The 26,604-nt window shown below is 38.9% G+C and overlaps 2 protein-coding genes across 4 annotated transcripts in view; one reads left to right on the plus strand and one right to left on the minus strand.

Annotated features, from left to right (window-relative positions):
• Positions 1-8,707: 8,707 nt before the first annotated feature.
• On the minus strand, positions 8,708-19,641 carry TXNDC9 (thioredoxin domain containing 9). 3 transcript variants are annotated; one of them, XM_068565066.1, is made up of 5 exons: positions 19,508-19,641; positions 16,473-16,691; positions 14,582-14,700; positions 11,642-11,896; positions 8,708-9,302 (listed from the first exon to the last, which is right to left on the minus strand). In XM_068565066.1, the coding sequence occupies exons 2-5, from the start codon at positions 16,659-16,661 to the stop codon at positions 9,185-9,187; spliced, it is 681 nt and encodes a 226-aa protein (XP_068421167.1). In that variant the 5' UTR covers positions 16,662-16,691; positions 19,508-19,641; the 3' UTR covers positions 8,708-9,184. The 3 variants fall into 3 exon arrangements, with proteins under 3 accessions (XP_068421167.1, XP_068421168.1, XP_068421169.1); XM_068565067.1 differs by having other exon boundaries at positions 19,526-19,632; XM_068565068.1 differs by lacking the exon at positions 19,508-19,641 and adding an exon at positions 19,256-19,359.
• A 995-nt stretch (positions 19,642-20,636) lies between these two features.
• The window catches only part of EIF5B (eukaryotic translation initiation factor 5B), a 75,891-nt gene continuing 69,923 nt past the window's right edge, over positions 20,637-26,604 (plus strand). The window contains exon 1 of the mRNA XM_068564998.1: positions 20,637-20,852. Coding sequence (XP_068421099.1) covers positions 20,818-20,852 — 35 coding nt within the window. The 5' untranslated portion in view covers positions 20,637-20,817. The remainder of the gene's footprint in view (positions 20,853-26,604) is intronic.

Here is a 26,604-nt window from a genome sequence, read left to right on the forward strand (position 1 = left end):
CTTTGTTCTCCTTCAACATTGTGTTGGCTATTCTGAGCCTTTTTCCTCTTCATATAAACTTGAGAATTAGTTTGTCAATATCCACAAAATAAGTTTTTGGGATTTTGATTTGGATTGTGTTGAATTTATGGATTAAATTCATGAATCCGTGAATCAAGTTGAACCTATAAATCTATATATCAACTAATATCTTAACAGTATTGAGTCTCCCTATCCTGAACATGGAATATCTCTCCATTTATTTAGTTCTTTTTGATATCTTTCATCCGTTTTATAGTTTTCCTCAAATCTTGTACATATCTTATTAGCTTTGTCTATTTCATTGAGCGCTAATGTAAATGGTTATATGTCTTTAATTGCAAATTTTACTTGTTCATTGCTGGTATATAGGAAGGCAATAGACTTTTGTGTATTAACCTTGTATCCTGCACTTTGCTATAAACTTTTATTAGTTCCAGGAGGGTTTTTTATTTTGTTCATTTGCTTGTTTGTTTTTGTCAATTCTTCCAGATTTTCTACACAGACAATTATGTCATCTACAAATAAACAATCTTCCTTCTCAACCTGTATATATTTTCTTTTCTTTCTGCATTTGCTAGGACTTCCAATATGATGTTGAAAAGCAAAGGTGAGAGGGGCAGACATCTTTACCTTGTTCTTGATCTTAATGTGAAAACTTCAAACTTCTTCCCATTAGGTATATTAGCTGTAGGTTTTTGTAGATATTTTTTATCAAATTGAGGAAATTCCCCTCTAATCTGTTCCCTGAGAGTTTTTATCATGAATGGTGTTGGATTTTGTCAAATGCATTTTCTGCTATATCCATTGATATCATTATGTGATTATAATTCTTTAGCCTGTGATTACATTGATTTTTGAATATTGAAACAGTCTTGCATACCTGGGATAAATCTCACTTGGTTGTGCTGTATGATTATTTTAATACACTGCTGGATTGCTTTGCTAATATTTTGTTGGGAATTTCTGCATCTATGTTCATGACAGATATTGGTCTGTCGCTTTCTTGTACTGTCTTTTTTTTTGGCATTAAGGTAATGCTGGTCTCATAGTATGAGTTAGGAAATATTCTCTCTGATTCCATCCTCTGAAAAAGATTGTAGAGAATTAGTGTAACTTCTTCCTTAAATGTTTGCTGAAATTCACCTGTGAACCCATCTGTGTCTGGTGCTTTCTGTTTTGGAAGATTAGTAGTTGTTGATTTTATAATACAATAGAAAGAGGCATTTTGAGATTTATCTATTTCTTGTGTGAGTTTTAGCAGATTGTGTCTTTCAAGGAATTGGTCCATTTCACCTAGGTTATCAAATTTGTAGGCACAGATTTGTTCATATTATTTCTGTATTATCCTTTTAATGTCCACGCTCTGTAGTGATGTTTCCTCTTTCATTTCTGTAAAATAGTTTGTGTCCTTTCTTTTTTTCTTAGCCTGACTAGAGGTTTATCAAATTTGTTGATATTTTCTAAGAGCCAGCTTTTGGTTTGGTTGATTTCTCTCTATTGATTACCTACTTCCAGTTTCATTGATTTCTGCTCTAATAATTATTATTTCTTTTTTTCCTGCTTGTTTGGATTTAATTTTCTCTTGTCCAACTTTCCTAAGGTGGATGATTTATTTAGACCTTCTTTTCTAATACATGCATTCAGTGCTATAAGTTTCCTTTTAAGCACTGCCTTTGCTGCATCCCATACATTTTTTTAAATTAATTTTTATTGGCGTATAGTTGATTTAAAAAGTTGTGTTAGTTTCTGTTGTACAGCAAAGTGAATCATTTATACTTATACATATATCCTCTCTTTTTTAGATTCTTTTCCCATAGAGGTCATTACAGAGTATTGAGTAGAGTTCCCTGTGCTATACAGTAGGCTCTTATTGGTTACCTATTTTATATATAGTAGTGCATCCCATAAATTTTGATAAGTTGTATTTTCATTTTCATTTAGTGAAAATATTTAAACATTTCTCTTGAGACTTCTTTGACTCATGTGTTATTAAGAATGTGTTGTTTAATCTCTGTTTGGGGATTTTCCAGCTATCTTTTTGTTATTAATTTCTAGTTTGATTCCACTGTAGTCTGAGAGCAGACATTTATATGATCTCTATTTTTTAAATTTGTTAAGGTGTATTTTATGGCCCAGAATGTGTTCTACCTTGGTGAATGTTCCATGTGAGAAGAGTGTGTAATCTGCTGTTGTTCAATCAAGTAGTTTATAGATATCAATGATACTTAATTGATTGATGGTGCTGTTGAGTTCAACTATGTCCTTACTGATTTTTCTGCCTGCTGGATCTTTCCATTTCTGATAGAGGAGTGTTAAAGTCGCCAATGATAATAGTGGATTCACTTATTTCTCCTTGCAGTTCTGTCTGATTTTTTGCCTCACATATTCTGATGTTTCAATGCACATGCAAATTATATTGTCATGTCTTAGATTATGTAAGTCTCCTTTTTATCTTTGACAACTTTCCTTGCTCTGAAGTCAGCTCTGCCTGAAATTAATATAGCTAGTCTCAGTTTCTTTATGATTAGTGTTAGAATGGTATATCTTTTTAAAGATTAACATTTAATCTATATGTGTCTTTATATTTAAAGTGGGTTTCTTGTAGACAACACAGTTGGGTCTTTTGTAAAACTCCAGTCTTACAATCTCTGTTAATCAGCATATGTATACCACTAATCTTTAAAGTGACTATTGATATAGTTGGGTTAATAGATATAATATTTGTTTTTCTATTTTTCTTGTTCTTTGTCCCTATTTTTGTCTTCCACATTTTTTCTGTCATTTGTGGCTTTAATTGAACATTTATGATTCCATTTTCTCTTTCTTAGCATATTAGTTATACTTTTTTTTAAGAGTTTGCTGTAGAGTTTGCAATATATGTTTACAACTAATCCCAAATCCAATTTCAAATAACACTGTACTGCTTCACAAGTACTGTAAATACCTTATAATAACAAAATAATCCTAATTCCTCTCTTCTATCCCTTGCATCATTGCTGTCATTCGTTTCACTTACACATAAGCATACACAAGCATATGTGTGTACACACAAAAGCATACATAGACGAATAAGGCATTGCTCTTATTATTATGAACAAACTGTCATCTTTAGATCAGTTAAGAAAAAAAAGTCTTTATTTTACATATTCCTTCTCTGATCTTCTTTCCTTATTTGGATCCAATTTTCTGTCCTACATTATTTTCTTTCACTCTAAAGAACTTTTAACATTTATTGCAAGGCAGGTCTACTGGCAACATATTTCCTCAATTCTGTTTGTCCAAAAAGGCCTTTATCTCTCCTTCACTTTTGAAGGGTAATGCCACAGGGTACAGCATTTTAGGTTTGTGGGCTTTTTTCTCTCAACATTTTCATTTCACTATGTTCTCTTCTTGTTCACATGGTTACTGAGGAGAGGTCTGTAATTCTTAACTTACCTACAGAAGAGTGAAAGGTATTTTTTCCTTCTGGTTTCCTTCAGGATTTTTTTCTCTCTCTTTGATTTTTCCGTAGTTTGAAAATGATAAGTCTCAGTGAAAGTTTTTGTGGGTTTTTTTGTCTGGCATTTTTCCTTCTTGGTGTTCTCTGAGATTTCCTGGATCCATGGTTTGGTATCTGATATCAATTTTTGGGAAAATTTCAGTCACTATTGTTTCAAATATTTCTTCTGTTCCTTTCTCTTTTCTCCTTCTGGTATTCCCACCATGCTTATGTTACACCTTTTATAGGTGTCCCACAGTTCTTGGATATTCTGCTTATTTTTTTTAGGCCCCCTCCCCTTTTTTCCCTCTTTTTCAGTTTTGGGGGTTTCTATTGCAATATCATTAAGCTCAGATATTCTTTCCTCATCCATGTCTACTAGTCTACTAATAAGTCCATCAGAGGTATTCTTTATCTGTGTTACAGTGTTTTTGATCTCTAGTATCTATTTTGTTCTTTCCTAAACTTTAGGTATCTCTGCTTACATTGCCCACCTGTTCTTGTATGCTGTCTACTTTATCCATTAGAGCCCTTAGCATAATAATCATGGTTTTAAAAATCCTAGTTAATAATTCTGACACCCTGTGATATCTGAGTCTGGGTTTTATGCTTGCTCTCTCTTAAAATTGTGGGGTTTTTTTTGCTTTTTACTGTTGTCATTTAATTTTTTCTTGATAGTTGAGCATGGTGTACTGGGTAAGAGGAACTGTTGTAAACAGGCTTTAGTAGTGTGATAAGGTTTGGGAGGAGCAAAAACGTTTTATTCCTATGATTACATCTCTGACTTCCAGTGAGCCTGTGCTTCTGGACTGTGAACTTCACTCATGCTTTTTTTCTCCTCACCTCTTAGGTAGGACAGGATGGTAAATCAGGACTAGGGTTGGGTATTTCCCTTCCCCAGGGCAGTTAGGCTTTGGTCTGAAGGCCAGACCTTATTAAGGAGAACAGAATGCTCTGGCATATTTCAAAATGGTTCCTCTTCCCTTCCCCCTGACAGAGCCATGAAGGGATTTTTCTTTGACATTCACTCTGAGAATCTGATAGAGATCCAGGAGGTTAACACTCACCAGTGTAGGGTCTCCCCTTCCCTGATGAATGAGTTCCCCTGGAGGTTTTAACTCTGACTTGTCCACACTGAGCCTCCAGAAATTCATCAAACTATAGTTGAGGTTTCCCTACCCTGGCACTGGTTCCCAAGGAGATTGCTGCTCCAGTAAATTGTAATTCTCTGTATTATCTGTTGGTCTAATTTTAGGAACAGTGGTTTTCCCTGTGACCTAACTTCTCTTATGGATATAAGAAGAGTTGTTGATTTTTCTGTTTGTTCAGCTTTTTACTTGTTAGGATGGAATGGTGACTTCCAAGCTTCTTACATGCTGGACCAGAAACTGGAAGTCTCCCTCTTTTTAAAATGTTTACTACTATAAATTTCCCATTTACCAGTATTTTAAGGTGGAAGGTCATTGACTTGAGATCTTTTTATCTTAATATAGGTGTTTACTGCTATTAATTTCCCTGTAAATGGTGCTTTAGTGGCAGCCCATAAGTTTTGTTATGTTGCATTTTTATCTTCATATAGCCCAAAGGATTTCCTAATTTATCTTGTGAACTTTCCCTTTGCCCCATTGGTTATTTAAGAGTTCATTAAATTCTACATATTTTTGAATTTCTCAGTTTTGTCTTTATTTCATTCCATTGTGGTCAGAGAACATACCTTTTACGACTTTAATATTTTTTCAGTTTATTGAGGCTTTTTTATGGTCTGACATATGGTCTATCTTGGAGAATGTTCCATGTGATCTTGAGACTTGTCTATTGTGTGAAGGTTCTATAGATGTGTTAAGTGTAGTTGGTTTATAGCGCTGTTCAAGTCTTATTTCCCTGTGGATCTCCTAACTAGTTTTTCTATTCATTATTTAAAGGGGAGGCAGGGTCATGTCTCTGACTAGTATTGCTGAATAGTCTTATTTTCCCCTCAGTTCTATCAAGTTCTGCTTCAGAATTCTTGCAGCAAAATACAGAATTGTCAAGAACATGAGTTCTGTTGTGAGGTACACAGATGTTGACGTTGTTATAGTTTCTTGACAGGTTCTTTTCTATTATAAAATTACCCTCTTTATCTGTAATAAGCTTTTATCTTCAAGTCTTTTAGTTTAGCTACTCCAGTTCTCTGACTGGTGCTTGCATGGTATAGCTTTTTCATTGTAGTTTTACCTTTGATTTTAAAGTGTGTCTCCTGTGGACACAATATAGTTGTCTTGTTTTTGTTATCCAGTCTGACAACCTTGGCCTAATCATTGTTAGGCATGAGTAATAATTCACTCACATGTATTGTTACTACGTATATGGTTGGGTTTACATGTCCTTTTACCTTTTTGTCTTCTATATATGTTACATCTTCTTTGTTCCTTTGTTCTCCTTTTTCTGGTTTCTTTAAGTGAATATTTTCTAGTGTAATATTTTGTTCTTTAATATTTTTCTGTATATTTTGGGAATTATTTGCTTAGTGGATACTCTAGGACTTACAGTATGCATCTTGTCAGAATCTACTTTAGCTGTATAGCAATTTAATTCTAATGAAATGTTACTCCTATAAAGCTCTATCACTTCTTCCCTTTGTTACACACATTGCCTCGCTATATGTTAAACATATAATACTTTCTATAATTTTGTTTTAAAGTAGCTGAATATAGTTAGATTTTTTAAATTAACCTTTTAATTCACAATTTATTAGCTTTCTGTTGTTTCATTATTGAAGTATGAAATATTTGCTCCCACCTGCTTTATGGTGTTATATGCAAATACACATTTCCATATGTTATAGGTGCAACACCACAATTATATATATATTGTTTTATACAATTGCTTTTATATCAGCTGAAAGAAGGGAAAATAAGTCGTTACAATGTCTTTTATAATTTCTTACATTTTAATTGGCATTGTTTTTTGGTAAGGGTTTGAATAATTGTGGGATCTCACTTCCTTTCAGACGGAAAAACATCTTTTGGCATTTCTTGTAAGGTGGGTTTCCTGGGAATGAATTCTTAAAATCTTGTGTGTCATTTTGCCTCCATTTCTGAAAGACTGTTTTGTTAGATATAAACTCTTTGGTTGAGTTTTTTCCTTTTAGCAGTTTGCATGTCCTTCCACTGCCTTAGGTCCTCATTGTTTCTGATAAGTCAACTGTTAATGTGGTTTCCTTATACATGATGAGTGGTTTGTTTCCAAGATTCTTCTGTCTTTTAACATTTTTATTCTGGTATGTACGGGTGTGGATCCTTTTATTTTCAGAACCTGACCTTCTTGGATTAATGCTTTTCATCAAATTTGAGAGTTTTAGGCATTGTTTCTTCTAATAACTTTTCTACTCGTTTCTCCTCTCCTTGTGGCACTTCCATGACATATATGTTGATGTTCCATGTTTCTCTGAAGCTGTTTTTCTTTTATTCCTTTTTCCTGTTCTTCTGATTGCATTATCTATATTGATTAATCCCCACGTTGGCTTTCTTTCTACTGCAAAGCTACTGTTGAGTCCCTCTAATGAATCTTTCATTGCAGTTATTATACTTTTTAAGTCCAGAGATCTCCATTTGGGTCTTTAAAAATAATTTCTATCTATCTCCATTAATATTCTTTGAGGGAATATTATCATACCTCCCTTTACCTTCAGCGTGGTTTTAGTATGTGTATTTGTGTATGTATGTATATATATTTAGATGCTTTGAGGTTTCTGTCTGCTTCCAATACCTGGACCCACTCAAAGGCAAATTTTTTTTTTTTATTGCTTTTTCCTCCACCATGTATGAGTCACATTTTCCTGTTTTATTTGTAGATCTTATTTTTTTGGTTCAAAACTGGACATTTTACATAATACAGCAGTTCTGGAGACTCATAGTCCCTTCTCCTCCAGGGCTGGTTTGCTTTTATGGTTAGTGACTTAGCTGGACCATTTTGGCTAAGTCCACTTACCCTGAATTCTATGGCCTCTGATGTTGCAGTACGTCACCTGGGCATACGCAGTGTCCCTGACGCCTCCCTTCAACCCCGAGGATGGTAGTTTTAGCAGGGCTCTCTTGCTGTTTCTTTCCCTGCCGTCCCTGTAAGAGTTCTAGTTGGTCTGTCTCCATTGTTATCACGCTGTGCTATTAACATCCACTAATTGATGGCGGACCTGTCTATTATTTGACAATGCCCTGGGACATAAATTGCCACACAGTTCAATCTAATTGAATTTAGGTTTTTGTAGTTGTTGAGGTTTGTCCCAACCGTAGGGCTACTCTGAACTGCCTCTTTCGTTCTGTGTTGGAATTCTCACTGGCCTTCCTTTCTGCTTGTTTTGCTATCCTGGAGATCCCAGGCTCCTCTTACTTCACCCCCAACCCCACCCGAAAGCTCCTCTGTCTGCAGCAGCATCCTTATGCTTCAACTGCTCTCACTCTGTTCTAAATAAAGTCAGTCCCTTTAGGGAATGCTATGGAAGCTGTTTTTACAGCCTGCTTCTCCCACTGGGCAGAACCTCTGTGCTACTCCCCCAGCACTGGGGATGGGGAGAGTAGCTGGCTTTGCTAGGAATAGTCTGTAAGTAGAGCAGTGGGTGGTAGCCCCTGATCTTCTCTGCTTGCCCCTCCTTCCATGGAACCTCCACCCTAGTCACTATTGCTCCAGTTTATGAGTACGCCAGGGCAACAGTGATTAGAAAACAGTATTCCTGGGGTAGATATTCTGTGCTACAAGTGGGGACTGGGTGGAGGAAGGAAGCCTCAGACCTCTTTGCTACTGCTGATTGGAACAGAGCTTCTGCAACACAGACGTTGGGGGAATGAGAGATGCTAGCAGTCTGCTCCTCCTAGGGATACATTGTAGGCCAAGACTGGGAGACGAGGGGAGGAAGGGTGCAGGGTCATGGTTCAAATACCACAGAGACTCACTATTCTTACCAAGATTGAGTATTTTCTTGGATAAATGTTTCTGTTTGCTGTATGCTCTTATGACAATTTCCAGAGACTTTAATTTCTAAAAAAATATTTCCCAGTTATGATTGTTTCACTGAGGGGTCTGTAGGTCTCATGTTGCCATTTCGAAAGTGCTTCGATTGTTTAATACATGTCTTAAAATACAAGCAATCAAGACCCTTTAAATAAGGCAGTATGTTCACAACCTGAAAAAGCTTTCTGTTGCCATCAGTTGATTCAACAACACCATGCAGCATACAGAATAAATACAGTTCTTTAATAGTTACTTAAATATATTCCAGAAGTAAAGAGTGTTTCTAATCATTTACAAGTGCTGTCTGTTACACCAGTAAATGTTACTTGACCTCTTTATAAAGTAAATAATGCTGGGTAAGAATTAGTCCTGGAATAGTGTGCTGAATTTCTATTTCCAATCCAGTAGATTAAAAACACAATTGTGAATGGTATAAAAATGTAAGAATCATATTGTGATAAAACCAATCTCAAAAATAGAGAATCCAGACCCTCCTCAGATAATTTTAGAACTCAGAAGTTTTCCTCAACTTAAACACGAGCTCCACAAAGAAAATATCACACATGTTTTTCAATGTGATGCAACTGCATAAAACTCTAGAATGTGACCATTAGGAGACGAATGTACTGAAATCAACAGAATATAGAAAACACATCTAATTCTGAAGTCAGGAAAAATAAAAAGACGATTTACAAAGAATTAATCATCATCAGAGTCAGAATCATATTTCTTTCCTCGAATAGTTTTCTTTTCCAGCTTTGTGAAGTTTGTTCCAAATTTCTTTTGGCTCTGAAATGGTGGCTCCATTAAATTTCCACTAAAAAGAAAGCAAATTTAAAAAACACTTATTCTGTATGATTTAGTACAGCTGGTATACTAAACTGCACAAAAATCTATCCTCACTATAACACAAGGAATAGAGTAAAACTTTCTTTAAAATGTTGGTGTCAAGGAAGAGGTATATTATTTACACTGATAGTTAATAGTTTTAAAGCTTACTATGTACTACTAAATGCTTTAGATCAGCGTTTTATTTTCTTATCATTAATTACTGATTAACATTTCACGGGATGCACCAACAAAATTGACTGAAAAAGCATAGAAGGAAATCAGTTATTTTTATCTGTTTTGGGTATGCTGAATCTGTATTAGATTCTTTCCTGAGAATGACACAGGAAAACCATGCTCTATTTTTGATAGCCTGTTATGACTGATTTGATTCTATTTAACATCTTTTAATGCTTAGATCTCTATAGACATCAACAAAACTCATGGAATTCATTATCATTAACCCAGAATTAGTATGGAACTCTTTTCATGATGCCTGAAAAATATTTCGAAAATATCTGGAAATATTCCTAGCAGCTAGATCTTGGTTTTTGAAATAATCACTTGCCACTGAAAGGAACCATGGTGTCTCGGAGAAAAAGCCAATTCCTATGGAGAGTATAACACGAGGCCCCCTAAAAGACCTTACGTGCACCAGAAAGAAAGTGCTCAAAGAATTATGGGGACGTGTCAAAAGGACACAGAAGCCAGTATGAAAGGCTCTCACTTGCCAAATCTGAGGCAGTCTGAGCTTCAAAGTAAATAATAACAGCAACAGACTATAACCCACTGAATAAAAGAATCCACAGCCCATTCTAATACAGATAAATGAAGAAGTAAATTAATGTGGGGTCTGGAAAAGTTCTTCCTTAAATCACCAGTTGGCTTGGTGGACAACTGGTTAACCAGTGCACAGTTACCACCACCAGCAATGAGACAAACCATCACATATCTCCTGATATGGTACAGTGAGAAGAAAGAATACAACATCACTTCCATAATGTACCTGTGGAAAACATGCAGAATCTGAATCTAATTTTGAAACAAACTGGGAGATGCTCTATAAAATAACTAGCTTGTACTCTTCAAAAATGTGAAAGTACTGAAAAACAAAGGAGGGGAACAAGTTGCTACAGGTTAATGGAAACTAAAAATACATAGTAAGTACACGGAACCCATTTTTCCAGTATGGAGGACATTATTGGGACAATGGTGAAATTTGAATAAGGTCTGTAAACTATGTATTTTATGTTTTAATAAGTTGTACTGTGGTTGTGTAAGAATGTTCCTGTTCTTAGGAAATGCACACAGAAATATTTAGGAGTAAAGGGACAATATATCTACAATGTCCAATCAAATGGTTCTGAAAAAAAGTTTATATATATCTAGAAAGAGAACGATAAAGCAAATATAAAATGTTGAAAACTGAGGGACATGGGTGAATGATATACAAGAATTCAAGAATTCTTTGTACTAGTTTCCAACTTATTTAAAGTTTGAAATCACTTCAAAATAATTTTATTTAATATTAACATTTTACTTAATATTAAGAAAATAAAACCTAAAACTCCAAAATCAATCACTACAATGTAGGAATGATTTATGCATGTGGAGGAGAGATTCAGTGATAAAGGAGGAAGGGAAGTAAAAAGATGGGAGACCTTCCTACTTATCAAAAGGCACTCTGACTGGAATAACTGGAAAATTTTACCTGTTATTTTTGCAAATCAAACACAGGCACAAAAGATAAGATGATATGCTCTGATTTGTGGAATTAGATAAATTATTTGTCTAGAGAAGTGGACAAAGAGGTAAGTGGAAAATGGAAGTTGGATTTTATCAACAGATCGTTTTCTGAGACTGTTTCCCAGAGTAAGTAATTTAAGCTAAGCATAGAGATGAGATTTTATACATTTTATCAGATCCTACAAGTGATACAGGAATATCTACTTTCAAACATTAGATTTTTAATGTAAGTCATTATCAATTTGATTAATCTCGTTTAAATCAGGAAGGAGTCAATTCTTCTGGAGTGTCATTTTGGGTTTCCAGATTAACAGAGAATTAGGTTCCATAGGATCTGTTAGTTTGAAAACTTTTATAGTTAGATGGACTCCAAGATCCAAGATCAATTTTATTTATAACTCTGATTTTGCTGTAAGATCATGCTAATGTACACTTTAAGAAATATGCCTTTCCTTTGTGAAAACTTTTCTACAACTCAGCTTAAAGATCTTAGTTCCATAAAATAAATGTTAACATAAAAAAATTCTCTAAAAAATCAACTGGATATGTGAATTAATAATTTGATAGTTTACTAAAAGTTACCTGTAATTGAGAATATCAGAACAACCCAGCCTCCATTCTAAAGTTTCTGTGGTGAAGTCATCTGTATTTCCTAGGTCAGAAAATCCAACAATAAAATCTTGTGTTTTTCCATCTTTCACCAGTGCTAGCGTGGGAATGACTTTGATATGCAGTCTCTCACAAAGGAAAGGTGCTTTTTCCACATTCAGCTTCAAAAATTTGGTCTCAAGATGTTTCTTGGACAATATCACCAAATGTCTGTCTAGTATTTGACACCTATAAATAACAACACATAGAAAATCAAAAGCTAAAAACAACAGATTTCTTTTTCAAAATAAATATTAAGGCACATCTAAGTTTTCAGTTTTTCTGAATCTCATAATTTGGCAGCCAACCTATGCGTCTATCAGATGACCTCACTTCCATTTCATAGGTTAGGTATCCCTTTTTCTACATCTCATGATATCGTATTCTAGAAACTCAGGTCTCCCTTAATGATACTTATAAAAAACGAAGTATTCAACTTATGCCTTAAGTGGTTCACAAAGTTGTCATGTTCATGGTTAAGAATAAAAAATTGTCATTTCCCTTATGCATGTTTCCTGGCATCTCACAGGTGACAAATCTGAACTTGACAGAACTCGGAAAATAGATCTCAGAATTAGAAATGAACGTGTGGTGCCATATTCGGAAGTCACTAAGAAAAGACTGAATGGTGTCACCGAGAAGGAACCCTTCCAACTGTGCAACTCTGTTAATGAGAAGCATATCAAGGTTAAGGGCTACAAATATGGTCATTACGGTTCTAAAGAAATGAAAATTACCAGCAGTAACCTTTATTAAGCCACCTGAATGAAAAGGAAAGTGGAAAGCGATATTTTCTTTAAATTATATTTTAAACTGGCCAACCCTCTAGTGTTTCTGAAAGACTACTGTAATAACCTTTTGAGAAGTAGTTCTTACCCAGAGGTGATTATTACGGTCAACTTTTAAAATACGCAAATGAATCAAAATTCTCTGGGAGTTGAGCTGAGAAACATGCAAGTGATTCTCACGCCCAGCAAAGTTTGAGAGCTACTGCTTTCGATGGCTAAGACACCGAATGCTTCGTAGCTGGTTTTACTAGCAGGCTTTTTGGGTACTTCTTGGTATAGTTTTTCCTGAGTTAGGTTTGGGTCCACGGAGTTTCTTATAACCTTGATGCATCATCACCTCTGAGTGACTCTTTTTATATATCATCCACGTAGTGCAGCAACGGGATTTTAGTGAAAAATGGTAGGGGAATAAGCCGTTTTTGAATGAAGTTCCAAACAAGTGACAAATCATTCTGAGAAATACGTTCTTGAAGATTTGTACAAAAATCAACTCCATTGTTTTACTGGAGTAATACGGAATCTATTTTAAATAGGTCTGTGTCCCACTTGTCAATTAGTCCATTTTTTAAAAATCCAGAAGTAGTAGTTATGGTGTAGTTGAAACAGCATTAGGCTTAAAACCTGGGTTCAAATCCTCTTTTATCATTTAGTAGCTGAGTGACATTAGGTAGGTCACTTAATCTCTCCAAGTCTTGGTGTCCATGCATGAAGCATAGGAATTATATGTACTTACCTCAAACGGTGATTGTGAATGCTCCAGGATTTTATACAACATGAAGTATCTAGCGTACTATGTGCTAGAAACTTTGATATCTACTTATCTATATATCTCTCTCACCTCATCTCAATCTTGACTTTCCAGTTCTGTTTTAAGGTAAGTACTGCTGGTGCTGCATTGTTTATAAATCCATCAAGTATACTTACTGAGTACCTACTATGTGTAGTCAATGCTGCTCTATGGCTAGGAACCCAGAGCACAGTGGGCCACGACACAAAGGCAAACCCTCTGCCTTCACAAAACTAACAATCTAGTGGGCAGAGACATCTAATAAATAAGTGGACAAATAATACCAATCTTCTATTTACCTTCCTAATCCCTTTCCCACTTTCCCTTATAGGAGATTTCATCATCTCAGTTATTTTCTTTCATCTTTATTTTCTTAGTCAATAAATCCCAGGCAATCAGTCCCTGAAAGGTGTTAACTAATAGCCAGGTTGTTGGGTGATGAGGCAAAGACAAGGGCCAGGCAGGCTATGGAAATGCGAGAAGAGGGCGGGGCTGGGATCCCAGGGAATAACAGACTCTGCATTGGAGTGTGTGTCTAAGGGGGGCAGGAGCTACTCGGCATCAGTGAATTGCTTTCATACAATTCTAGGTCTGTTATCAAGTTATCTGATACTTAAAAAAAAAATTCTAAAATCTGATTAGTTGCCAACATTTAAATGTTGGCAAGTATTCAAATTTGGGGGCTAAAAAAAAAAAAAGGCTTGAGTCCTCTGGTTTAAGATATAACCTCTTCTGGGGCTATTTTCACTTTGAGGGATCTGCCTCCAAAATGAGGTTGGCAGATCTGGGTTCGTCTAATAGAAATCACTTTATTCTCCTTCCCGCCATGCCTGGTAGCCCCAACTCTGCTTCAGGTGAAAGGCTTGGTCAAGCCACTGTCTCCCAGTGAATTGCAAGTTGAGAAGTGACTGAATTCAAAGCTCATGTTCAGGTGTTGGCCCCATTTACAACACTGTGGCTGTATCATAATAGTAGGGAAAAAAGTAGAATTCTTTTGGCATTGATAAAAAAATTAAAATGTTCATTTCTAAGATGTTTTAAAAATTAGCTAGTGAAAATATAGTTCAGGAAACAGCCATTTCTATGGAAATACTGATCTTCTATAATTTGTACTTTTGTATGTTACTGGTTTTTAAGTTAATCTTTAATGATTGCTTAACTTTAATATAATTCTAGTACAAAGAGACAACTTAGGAATTACTTCCTTTTATATTTTTCTTAATTTCTCTATTAAGTCAGTGCATCTCTATTCAACAATCTCATCATGTTCAAGAACAGTCACTGAGGGAAACAAATTACCTCAATGTGGAGTCTCTGTAGAAATGGCAAACCACTTTTTTACTCTCCTTGACTTCTTGAAAAAAGTCTCTCTCACTAGGGATTTCTCTGTATTCCCCATGTCCTTTTGAAAGCCATTCCTGATTTGGAGAAAAGGGAAATATCACACATTTGAAATATCTTTTTCAATATCACTTTATATTTTATGTCCAAATCACTATAATATTTTGTAATCAACCTGATTTTATCTTAGAGAGAAATGAATTCCTTTCGGTGATGTACTTTCCTATGTTGCTAGTGTCAGTGCAAATACAGTCTGTGGGCCATGACTATCTCCACAGCATGGCTCATATTTAAGATGATTACCTCTCTTGGTAACTTAAAACATACGTTTTCTTAGAACTTCGAAAGTAAAAATTTAGACTATAAAGAGACTTAGAATGTAACCGTCTACTTAATTTCTTTGCACTGAAACTATTAAAATCAGAAGCATTTGATCCAAGTTACTATGTAGCTTTAAAAAATAATGCTTGTGAGATAAAGCCAATCCGTCTTTGGGGAGGGGGCGGGTACTGCAGCTCTGAAGCTCAGGAGCCCTGTTTGCTTTTGATGACTAACTCAGAGACAGCAAACCTCCTCTGTACTGGCCACCAATGGGTAGTATCCTGGGAAGAAAAAGGTGTTTGTCTTCACGTGGTGTCCAGAAACAAAGATCCCGCAAGTCACCTAATCCAACTCCCCAAATCAATAAATCAACCCTTATCATCCATGTCACACAGACATTTCAGCTTCTTGAACCTTTCCTGTGGCAGGAAGCTGGTCCCCTCAACTGGAAGCTTGTTTCCTTTCTCAGGAGCTGGTTTTAATAAAAGCGAGGACTGGACTTGCAGGCAGAAGGCATGGGCTTGAATCACTGCTCTACCACTTATCAGGCTGTGAATTGTAATAACCTTTCTGAGTCTCACTTTCCTCATTTGTAACGTGGAGATCATAAAGCAACTATCTCACTGAGTTACTGTGAATGGACAACGTGAAAATAACTACAACTGTGTCTGGCAGGTGTGCTTAAAAAGTATTTGTATATGTACTCTCTGTTCTTAGAAAAGTCTTCTCACACTGAATCACAGTATATCCAGAACAATGGGCTGTGGATCCCAGCTTGGACCTCAGATGAGAAAGAGAAATTCTAATCCCCTTCACGTCAGCCCTTCAGATATCCTACATCGCCTATGTCCTCCCTGCTTCACACTGAACATTTCCATTTGCTTTTAACTTCCTCATATGAAATGACTTCTAGACTTCGTCTTCTGGCTGTCCTCCTCTGAACAGTCTTCCAGAAGTGGTCCAACTAGAAAGGGGCAGGAGTGCCATCTCTGGACTTACACTAACACAGCCGAGACTGCGTCACTAGTTTTGGTATCTATACATTTCGTGTTGGCTTACACTGAGCTGAGACCTACTGGAGGCCCTGATATTTTTCTCCTTATTTCTTTGGTAAAGCTTCCACAGAGAGTTTAAACTCTCACATACACTCCTTAATGACGCATTTGCTTTGAGCACAGCTAAGTTATGACAGGCTTTCTCATAACTCCACCTGGAAGGGAACCCACTGACCCCTCTTCCTCTCAGTGTTCTTCCTCGTCCACTCTCTCCTCAACCACACAAATCTGAGCTCGGAAGATTATCCTGGGCACGTGTTTCTTGTACTTGACTGTGGATTAATATACTGATAAGGCTAATTCTGAATGTGTCTTTAAAACTAATCTTTTTTCTGGGCAAATTTTTAACGGCATTAGGTACTTTGAGGTCAAACCACCCTACAAACTACAAGTGACTACTGCAGCACGGGTATAGATAAGTTGTTAGAAGCATACTGTTAGAGCAATTTCAGAAAGCAGGGCAGAGAGGTTACTTGTTTCTGCTGCTGAGCTTTCCTCAGGGCCTCGAGTCTCTTTTCTTTGAGGCGTTCCAATTCATCCTCATCCATCTGATCCAGTTTCTGAATTTCCGAATCCAGCTGTTCTTCCACTTGTTTGGTGGTCTGAAGCAACTGATTCTCTAGGACTTTTGAAAACATTTCAACAGATGCATTCGCTTCCATTTTTCTAAATGGTACAGTTCAGCCTTGATGCTGGGGAGAAGGTTTACAAAGTCAGAGAAAAAAATAAGACAGTTTCCTCTTAGTTTGAAAAATGTTAGCAAGTATATAATTTGTAGTCCACAAAGTGTTCTGCTGACAACCAAGCACATCATGTTAAGAATTTTTATTTAAATGTTTTAAAATTTAATTTTCAATGGATCATAGTCACACTACTCAAAAACGATTTAGACCAAAGTTTAGGTGCTTTTGATTTAGTCTGTGTTTTACTATCCTAAAGCAAAGACAAATCTGTAAGACCATCGCCAGACCAGAAAGAAATGAAAGATGAAATTAAACCTAGTGCTGTATACTGACAGTGTTCTTTACCAAAGGAAAAGGGAAGAAAAGCAGGAATGACTGTGAACATGATAAAGTTTAACTGCAGTGAGGTTTTACACACACATATACACACCAAACTTTGCTTCAACATAGAGCAGGGTTGAGCAAAAGACATATCTTTCACCTCTGACTAAATGATTTGCGTTTAACTCTGAAGAGAGCTCATTACAACTTATGTAAAGAACTCTGCCTGATGTTTCCTAAGCTTTAGTTTCCATTCCTGTTCTCCCATTACCTAATAAAGTCTATGAGGCCACAAAGATTGATACTGGTATTGATTTACTGACACTCAGTGTTCTTAACTTTGAGGTCAAACAATATAACACTACAAATATTAAAAAGAATATTGATTTTTCCATCAATCCTCTATGTAAGATAAGAGTTTAAAAATAGAATCTAGGGACTTCCCTGGTGGTCCAGTGGTAAAGAAACCAACTCCCAATGCAGGGGATGCGGGTTCGATCCCTGGTCGAGGAACTAAGATCCCACATGCTGCGGGGCAACTAAGCCCTCGAGTCGCAACTACTGAGCCTACACGCCTCAACTAGACAGTCTGTGTGCCGCAAACTACAAAGCCCGCATGCTCTGGAGCCTGAGCGCCACAACTAGAGAGAAGCCTGTGCCGCAGTGAAGAGCCCGCATGCCACAACGAAAGATCCCGCATGTTGCAACTACTAAGACCTAACACAGCCATAAATAAATAAATAAATATTAAAAAAAATAGAATCTAATTCAGATTAGAAAGGAAGATCTCTCTCAATAACATATTTATTTTATATTGGCACATAGTTGATTTATAATGGTAATTTCAGGTGTACAGCAAAGCCATTCATTTATACATATACATGTATCCTTTTTCAAATTCTTTTCCCATTGAAGTTATTACCAAATATTGAGTTCCCTGTGCTATACAGTAGGTCCTTGTTATCTATTTCAACTACATATTTTAAAAGAAATATATTATTGTTGCTGGTAGAATATCAAATGTTTTATGGGTACCCCTGAATTTCAGTTTATATTTTGCCTGTCAAAGCAGGAGGCTGTTGCATCTCAATTAGTTATGTGATACACCTGCAACCACTACTGAAGCACTTTCAAAAATCTGAATAAACTTGTGAGCTTATTCACCCAGCTTCAGACACGCAGCCTGGCCCACCAAACCCTCTATAAATGTTGAAGTGAAGAGAAATAGTCTTCTTGCAAACTTCGCTTCTGATTCCATTTTTTTACACATGAAAAGAAGCTGAAAAGCATACTCGGGACCTCCCTGGTGGCGCAGTGGTTAAGAATCCACCTGCCAATGCAGGGGACATGGTTGGACCCCTGGTCCGGGAAGATCCCACATGCCGCGGAGCAACTAAGCCCGTGCGCCACAACTACTGAGCCTGCGCTCTGGAGCCCACGTACTACAACTACTGAAGCCTGCGTGCCTAGAGCCCGTGCTCCGCAACAAGAGAAGCCACCGCAGTGAGAAACCCATGCCCCGCAACGAAGAGTAGCCCCCGCTCGCCGCGACTAGAGAAACCCTGCATGCAGCAACGAAGACCAAACGCAGCCAAAAATAAATAAATTAAAAAAAAGCATACTCGATTTCACCTTTGTATTCCTGGAGCTAGCAGTGCTGAGAACACTGCAGATGCACAAAAAATGTTTGTCAACTGTTGAAGGAACATGTGCGTAGCTTTTGTTCAAATTATCGTTAAGTTTCAAAAGTATTTCCGGGTTTAAAAAAACCCAAAATGTTAACTTCCTCATAAACGCTATAAAATTTTAAAGGAGCTGTATTTCAAATGTAGCAAATGAATTTCACACTCCCTACCTCCCAAGAAAAACGTAACGCTGTGACTCTCAGGACTGGGGCCGGATGAGGCAGAAAACTCGACATTAAACATTGACTTGCATGTCAGACCCTGTTCTTTACCAGGGGCGTAGCGGTTGCTTATCCCTGGAGGTTTACAGGCTAAGCTCAGAATTCAATTCTTCGATAACTGGGAGGAGAAACGATTAACAAGGGCTGCTCTGGGGGCAGGTGGTGCTGGTCACCGCATTCAGAAAGGGGGAAAGGAGATGGTGCAGAGATCCTGAGAACTTCATTCTCCAAACAAGCTTCTTTTTTCCAGTTCAACTGAATGGTGGGCAGGGACTTGTCCTCAAATTACCTAACCATTTCCTTGATTCCCCGGCATGCACCCGCCAGAACAACCAGGGGGCCTCACCCTTAACTGCACGCCAGCCGCTTCCCAAAAGCACCCTCGCCACTCCCTGCGCCCCCGAAGACAAATGAGGGCAGAGTTGAGGTGGTCCCGGCTTCACCGCCTCCCGGGGCGCATGCGCCAATGCTTCCTCCGCGGCGCGCCCACCCTCGCCCGAGCCGCGCCCCTCCCCCGGCCAGGCAGGAGGCTGAGCAGCCGGGTGTCCATTAGCACCGAGATGCATGGCCGGCTTTTTCACACCACTCTCTGCCTCACCTGAGCTCTCGGTGATACCTGAGAAGTGAGGAACCAGCTTCTCCAGAAAAGCAATCCACTCCGGCGTCAGCCTCGTAGCAGCTGCGTGGGCCTGCGAAGCGGCCGTCACTTCCGCCTCCTCATTGGCCGCGGCTCTCACGCGATACAATCTGCGACGCCCCAGGAAGTGGAGGGGGGGAAGGGAGGGGACGTGCGTTCGGTGAGCGCTTCTGCGCGTGCGCTCCTCCCCCACCCTTCCCCCGCCCCACCGCCCGGAACCGAGGTGGCCCAACCTCTCCCTCCCTCCGTGTAAACAGCCCAGAGAGCGAGGGAGCGAAGTATGCTGGAGATTGTAGTTTCTTAGTGCTCAGCCTGGAGTTGACGGTCTCAGGCTCTGACATAATGTTACATCAGAAATGAAATAGCTACTGTCTTGTTCAGGAGTGATACTCCAATTTCGTTTCCATTCTGTTTATTGAACATTTCCCCCTTTTAAAAAAAAGTTGAAATATAACTTATACGCCATAGTTTTTACATAGTTAATACTCGTAGTGTCATCGTCCAGATCCGTATATAGAACACTTTCACAACCCTAGTAGGTTTCCTCGCGACTTCCCTGACACACATTTTTAGAACTTGCTCTCGCTTTGAATGTAAAGATTATGATCTATTTTGCAGAATTAATGGGTGTGTCCTTGTTTTATGATTTCTGGTTTGTTTGGCTTTTTTTTTGGTAAGTCATGGACTCATGTGCTGGATTTCTCTATCTCCCTTGGGAACACCTAGACAGTTCACCAGGGGTTCATTGTGGTTCTTTACTGAACTTCACGCAGCTGCGAGTACAAAGGGACAGAGGTTAAAGGTGGAAGGGAAACCGAAAGTCTACTCCTGAACTGAGATCCGATTCCCCAAGTCTGCGTTCCCCACAGGGAGAAGGCTGACGGTGGAATTTTCAGCCTCATTGTCCACCTCCGGGTTCTAGAATCTGGAAACCGCACGGGCGTCGGTGCACGGCTGACGCTTGCGGGAAGGGGGCGCTCGGGCTCCTGCCTGGCGGGCGGGTCAACTGGAGACGCTCTACCCGAGGCGCAGCTCTCCATGAGCCGCGCCCTGCGTCCACACGCCGAGGCGGCGGGGCGATGCGCTTGCGCACTCGGAGCTCACACCATATGTGCCCTGTCCCAGTGCGCGGGTCTGTGGAGAGCCGGGTGTGAGAGGCGGCAGCGCGCGGCGGGGGACGGAGCCGAGCGGAGACCGAAGTCGGCCGGGGGACAGTGGGTCTGTGAGAGACCGAATAGAGGGGCTGGGGCTGCGAGCGCCGCTGACACACGATGGGAAAGAAGCAGAAAAACAAGAGCGAAGACAGGTAGCCAGTGTCGGGGTCCCAACGGCGGCGGCCGGCGCGGCTGAGGGGGTGGCGCGGGTCCCGTGGGCGCGCGGTGGACCGGGGTCGAGGTTTGAGAGCGGCCCCGCGGGGCACCGGCTGGGGCCCACAGTGGGTGGCGCGGGCGCGAGACCCCAGTTCCAGGCGGGCGCGGAGGGCCTCCGCGGCGGGCGGGTTCCCAGCCGAGACTCCGTCCCTTTGCCGCTCTTCGCCCGGTCCGGGAGAAGGGGTGTCCGGCCTGAGGAACGGGGCAGTCGTTTGGGGTTCGAGGCCCCGCGGGGCAGGGCTCGCGGCCTCGCGGGGCCGGGGGCGGCTCAGCCAGCGTGGCCCGGAGGTTGGGAGTTGTTTTCGTGGCGCTACTCTTGCTGGGGGTCAGGAAGAGTTCTTTTTATGTCTTTGTACCTTTGAATTCTTGGCGAGAGAGGGAGTTGGGATCTGCTGTGTCTCCGGCCAGGTGTTCCCACTCTCGGAGCCGCTCAGGTGCGTTGGAGTTACTGGGAGGAGCGTAGCAGCAAGCTCCCTCTTAACTTCATTTAATTTAGGTACAGCTTTCAATTACTTAAGGGCTGATTGTCAGGACTCCATGCTTTTCGCGTTCCTTCTTCCGGCCTTTTGGTCATTTCTTTGCTCTCTAGCACCTCCCCTAAGAAAGGAGGAGGAGATGAAACAAACCAACCAGGGTCGGTCTTTTCTAACCACTTAAAAGACTTCTGGGGCGAGGGAGCGTAAGGGTGTATGTAGAGTTGCGTACCCCGAGATTATTGGAACATTTCTGGGTGTCATATTCGGTTGAGTTCTTTACCCCTTTTCATTGAAAGGGTTGTACTTCCTGGGAGTGAACAACATTTGTTACTTTTCGCCTTTCTGTACTACTTAGCAAACTTAGTTCAAATACTGGGGATAGTAAGAGACATTCAAAAGACAGAAACAACCTGTGATAGCTCATTTTGACTCAAAACGGATATGTGGTCTTGAAGTTAAAATCAGATTACCAGTTGTGAGTTGGAATCCTGGGTTGTGTCCTCACTGGCCTTCACCTTTCTGATGAATGGCGTTAAAAAGACACCAAGGTGAGTCTTGTATTTCAGTTACAGGTCTATTGGAGGAAGTTAATTGGTTTCAAGAATAGAACTTATTGTTAATCAAAGCAGATAAATAAGAAGAAAGAAGCAGAATTCTGGGGTGATTTAGTGGGAGAGAAATTTCTATGCTTTTGACAGGATGTTTTGGTGCCTAGGATACTTTTTTTCTTCGACCTTATACAAGAAATAGAGATGAGTGTAATAAAGCTTCCTGTACCAGTTACCCAGCTTCGACCATTGTTGTCACATGACTGGCCCTGTTTCATCTCTGCTAGATATGGTAAAGCAACTCTCAAAATCCTTTCATGTGTAAATCCTTCAGGTGTATCTGAAAGATAAATACTTGAGGGAAAAAAACCCCACAGGAACACAACATAAAACACAACCACAATGTCATCGTTAAGCCTAAGGAATACTAGCAGTGATTTCTTTTTTTTTTTTTAATAAATTTTCTGTCTTTTTTTTTCTTTTTGATAAATTTATTTATTTATTTATTTTTGGCTGTGTTGGGTCTTCGTTTCTGTATGAGGGCTTTCTCTAGTTGTGGCAAGCGGAGGCCACTCTTCATCGCGGTGCGCGGGCCTCTCTTGTTGTGGAGCACAGGCTCCAGACGCGCAGGCTCAGTAGTTGTGACGCACGGGCCTAGTGGCTCCGCGGCATGTGGGATCGTCCCAGACCAGAGCACGAACCCGTGTCCCCTGCATTGGCAGGCAGATTCTCAACCACTGCGCCACCAGGGAAGCCCCCAACATAAATATTTTTCAATCTAAAGAACAAACTTCTGTAATCCTGATCCAAACAAACCAATTGTAAAACACAAAACGAAAAAAAAAAAAACCACAAAACCTAATTTTAATTAGAATCAGTGAAATTAGAAAACTGACTAGACAACTGATAATATTTAAGAAATCACTGGGCTTCCCTGGTGGCGCAGTGGTTGAGAGTGTGCCTGCTAATGCAGGGGACACGGGTTCGAGCCCTGGTCTGGGAAGATCCCACATGCCGCGGAGCGGCTGGGCCCGTGAGCCACAATTACTGAGTCTGCGCGTCTGGAGCCTGCGCTCCGCAACAAGAGAGGCCGTGATAGTGAAGAGGCCCGTGCACCGCGATGAAGAGTGGCCCCCGCTTGCCGCAACTGGAGAAGGCCCTCGCACAGAAACGAAGACCCAACACAGCCAAAAATAAATAAATAAATAATAAAATAAAAATTAAAAAAAATTTATGTATATGTTATTTTAGATACAGTTTTTATTTTTCAAGCTCTTTCACGTTGGAAAAAAGCTATTCAGAGGAGAGATTTATTTTTGTGCGTGTATTTTTAGAGAAAAGTGAACGTCTTTTGCTAATTCATAAAGATTTTCATGGATGACATAAAGTTTAAATTGCAAACACTAGAGCCTGTTCAATGATTGGTTTGATAGTATAGAAGGAATGCTACTGGGTTTTTTCCCTCTCCGACTAAATCTGCAGTGTTTACTTTTCGGCTCGTGTTGAAGGAAAAATGGTGGCAGTGTAATGGAAAAACACATTTTCTCATAAGCCAATATCAAGTTTTTTTGTTTGTTTTTTAATGCTTCGTGGACTCCTCCCACCTCTCCTTCCCTTCCGAGCTGTCCTCAGCCAGACGTGTTTCTGCTCAGGAAGAACTGGGTGAGAAATGAGCAGCTGCTTATTAGCTATCAAGTTAAGGCATTGAGCCACTTCTCAGTTATTGGAAAGAACATAAAATACTTGAGTGTTTTAATCCTTATATTGTTATTTTAAATTCTTAGCCACTCAGTGTTCATTTAAATTTAGATTTTACTATCTAATCTGAGTAATTTTATTCGGATTACATATGTTTTGTTTTATCAGTGACTGACCTTTGTTTAAACATTGAGTTCTAGAATCTTGTTTCAGCTTGTGAAATTCTGAGAATGAGATTTTGATAGGTGTTCGGCAAGTTTTCCTGCCTTTTTCAGTTGACTGGGGTAGGATTCAGTATTCACGGATCATATAGACAAAATATAAGGCCAATATTTTCATTTCTTCCTATAACCTTCCCAGTCATCAGCTTACATAATGGGACCATATCTTATGGGATCTTGTGTGCTGTAGCGATGTCTTACCATTTCCATTTATACAACACGATGAATGTTCTCTTATTGATGTGTGCAGAGAAAAAATGATCCTGCTTATCTAGTTTTTCACAGTTAGCCTCCAATTCTTCATTCTGATCCTTTTTTTTAATCCCCCAAGTGTGGTAGTTATATTTTTCAGGTTGTAAGGAATGTGGTATGTTACCTTAATAAATGGGATTAATACAGCTACACCCCCTCACAAAGGATAAGAGGGAAGGAAGATCATTATTTCACCTATCTCACAGTCAGACATGAAGGTGGGGATGTCATTCAGGAATTAGGAGGTCTTTCAGGATTGAGTACAGGTATCTTCAGCTATGATTCTCTATGCTGGTGGTGAGCTAGTATAGTAGCTCTTTGTTTTTAACTACACATAATGCTCCTATCATTCCTGGCAAAATTCCTCCTTTTGGGGGAGTTCTGGCTATCTCTGAGACAGCTGCCTACGTTTTAGATTTTTGTCCTGGTGTCAGACATTCATCCTAGCCAGGTATGATCAGGGTATCGGGTCCCTCTCTTGTGATAGAAAGCATGGTGATCTGCTTAAGGAACCTGTCCAGAGGAGCTGTGAGCATAGCAGGTACTCTAAAGCGTCCTAGAGAGGAAGTAGTCCAAGTGGCAAATAGTTCAAATAGTCTAGTTCAACAAAGGAATTTATTTCTCATTTGAATATATTTGAATTAATAATAAACTATCTGCATACATTAGATCAAAAAAGAAAAGAAGATGTATAACCTGAGAGTTCTCTTGGCTTACCTTGTTCCTACATTGATACTTTAGGTAATCAATATGTGGAAGGACGGGAAGAAGTCCTAGTTTATAAATGAATAAGTCCTAGCTATGAATGAATAAGAAGTCCTAGCTATAAATGGATAAGAAAGCAGATGATAAACTTGTTAGCTTATAGAAACCTCTTCTGCCTTCTCTACTGGTGATCTCTGGGGAGCTGATGTAGCTACTTTTGATGTTACTTGCCCACTAGTTGCGCTTTACTTAGCCTTCTAAGTTTATTCCAATCTGGCGGTTGATCTATACGTTGGGCAAAGCATTGTTTAACTGAGGAACTGAGTGTCTGCTTAGGTTAGAAAAGCAGTTCTCAAACTTTTTGGTCCTAGGACCCCTTTACACTCTAAAATTACTAAGGAACCCAAAAGGCTTTTGTTTATGTGGGTTATGTCTATCAATACTTACCATATTACAAATTAAAACTGAAAAGTTCTTTAAATATATTGATTTAAAAGTAAAAATAACATCACATTAACATAAATAACGCTTAAATAATCACTTTCAAAAAATTTATGGAAAGAGTGGTGGTAAACATTTTGTAAACGTTTACTATCTGTCTTAGTAGAAGATAGCTTGATTCTTGTCTGCTTGTGCATTCAATCTGTAGCAATATCACACATCGTGTGGCCTCTGGAAAACACCACTGTACAGTTGTGAGGAAATGAGAATGAAAACGAGGCTAATAGCCTCATAGTACTATGTTGAAAATGGTTTTGACCCCTTGAATTAGTTTAGACCCCCTGAATTGTGTTGGGGGGAACTACTCTGAGAACTGTTTATTTAGGGATTCCTAAACCAGATTTAGGCATTTGTGAGACATTTCCCAAGCCTTTCGACTTCCATTCATGTTTGTCCAACAGGTGCTTAGAATGTTTGAGAAGCACTCAGAGGACAACTTAAGACATTTGTGGGTATGTTCATGCTCTTGATATTTTACCCACTTACGATTTTTTTGATTTTTTTATGTAACGGGTGAGTTTATCAAGATCTATTAAACGTCTTTTGGGACTGATTTTAATTGGGAGTCCCATTAAGTTTTTAGATTATTTGGTACACTTACGTCTTTATGGTATTGAATCATTCCCTTCAGGAAATATATGGTCTGTTTAAGCAGTTAAGTGCCAGCTGTTGTTCTAGGTGCTGAAATATAGTGATGAACAAATTAGTAACATGACATGCTTCTTTATTTGGTTAATTATCAGTAAAACTTTATTATTTTCTTCGGTTGAACCTTTAGGATATTTCTTGTTTGGTTTATTCCTAGGTATCTTATAGTTTTGGTTGCTGTTAATGTAGGAAAACTTTTTTTCAAGATGGTCTGACCAACTTAACTCTCTCTTATTATTAAAAGTAGGTGTTATTAAAGGATGAGGCCTTAATTGCGATTTGGTTATTAGTTTGTGATAATATATAACAGAGGGGGAGACCAGGGAGAAAAATTAAACACATTACAGCAGCATTCAAATGTTTTAGTTAGTGACACACAAATGACTCCTTTTTCCCTCCCTTTCTAACTTATGCCTTGTGTCAAATATGTACTGTTAAGAAGTTTCAAATCAGGTATTTTGAACTATTGAAATAATCGCAGTATACTACTTGCTCTAGCAGTAATCACAGTATTTACGTAACTTTAATAATGAAGACACTTAGTGTAGAAGAAATAACTATGCTGTAACCAGTTTGAGAATCTGGAGGAAGGGAGAGGTATAAAGATAAAAGAACTACTTTATAACATATAGAAGAGGA

Source organism: Eschrichtius robustus, chromosome 15 (genome assembly GCF_028021215.1).
Source record: "Eschrichtius robustus isolate mEscRob2 chromosome 15, mEscRob2.pri, whole genome shotgun sequence".
Classification (NCBI taxonomy): domain Eukaryota; kingdom Metazoa; phylum Chordata; class Mammalia; order Artiodactyla; family Eschrichtiidae; genus Eschrichtius; species Eschrichtius robustus.

Coding starts and splice junctions, on each gene's coding strand:
- TXNDC9 (XM_068565066.1), bottom strand. CDS start 16,661: ATGGAAGCGAATGCATCTGTTGAAATGTTTTCAAAAGTCCTAGAGAAT. Junction 14,701..16,472: donor AAGCTCAGCAGCAGAAACAA/GTAACCTCTCTG, acceptor TCTCCAAATCAG/GAATGGCTTTCAAAAGGACA. Junction 9,303..11,641: donor TCTGATATTCTCAATTACAG/GTAACTTTTAGT, acceptor CTTTCTTTTTAG/TGGAAATTTAATGGAGCCAC.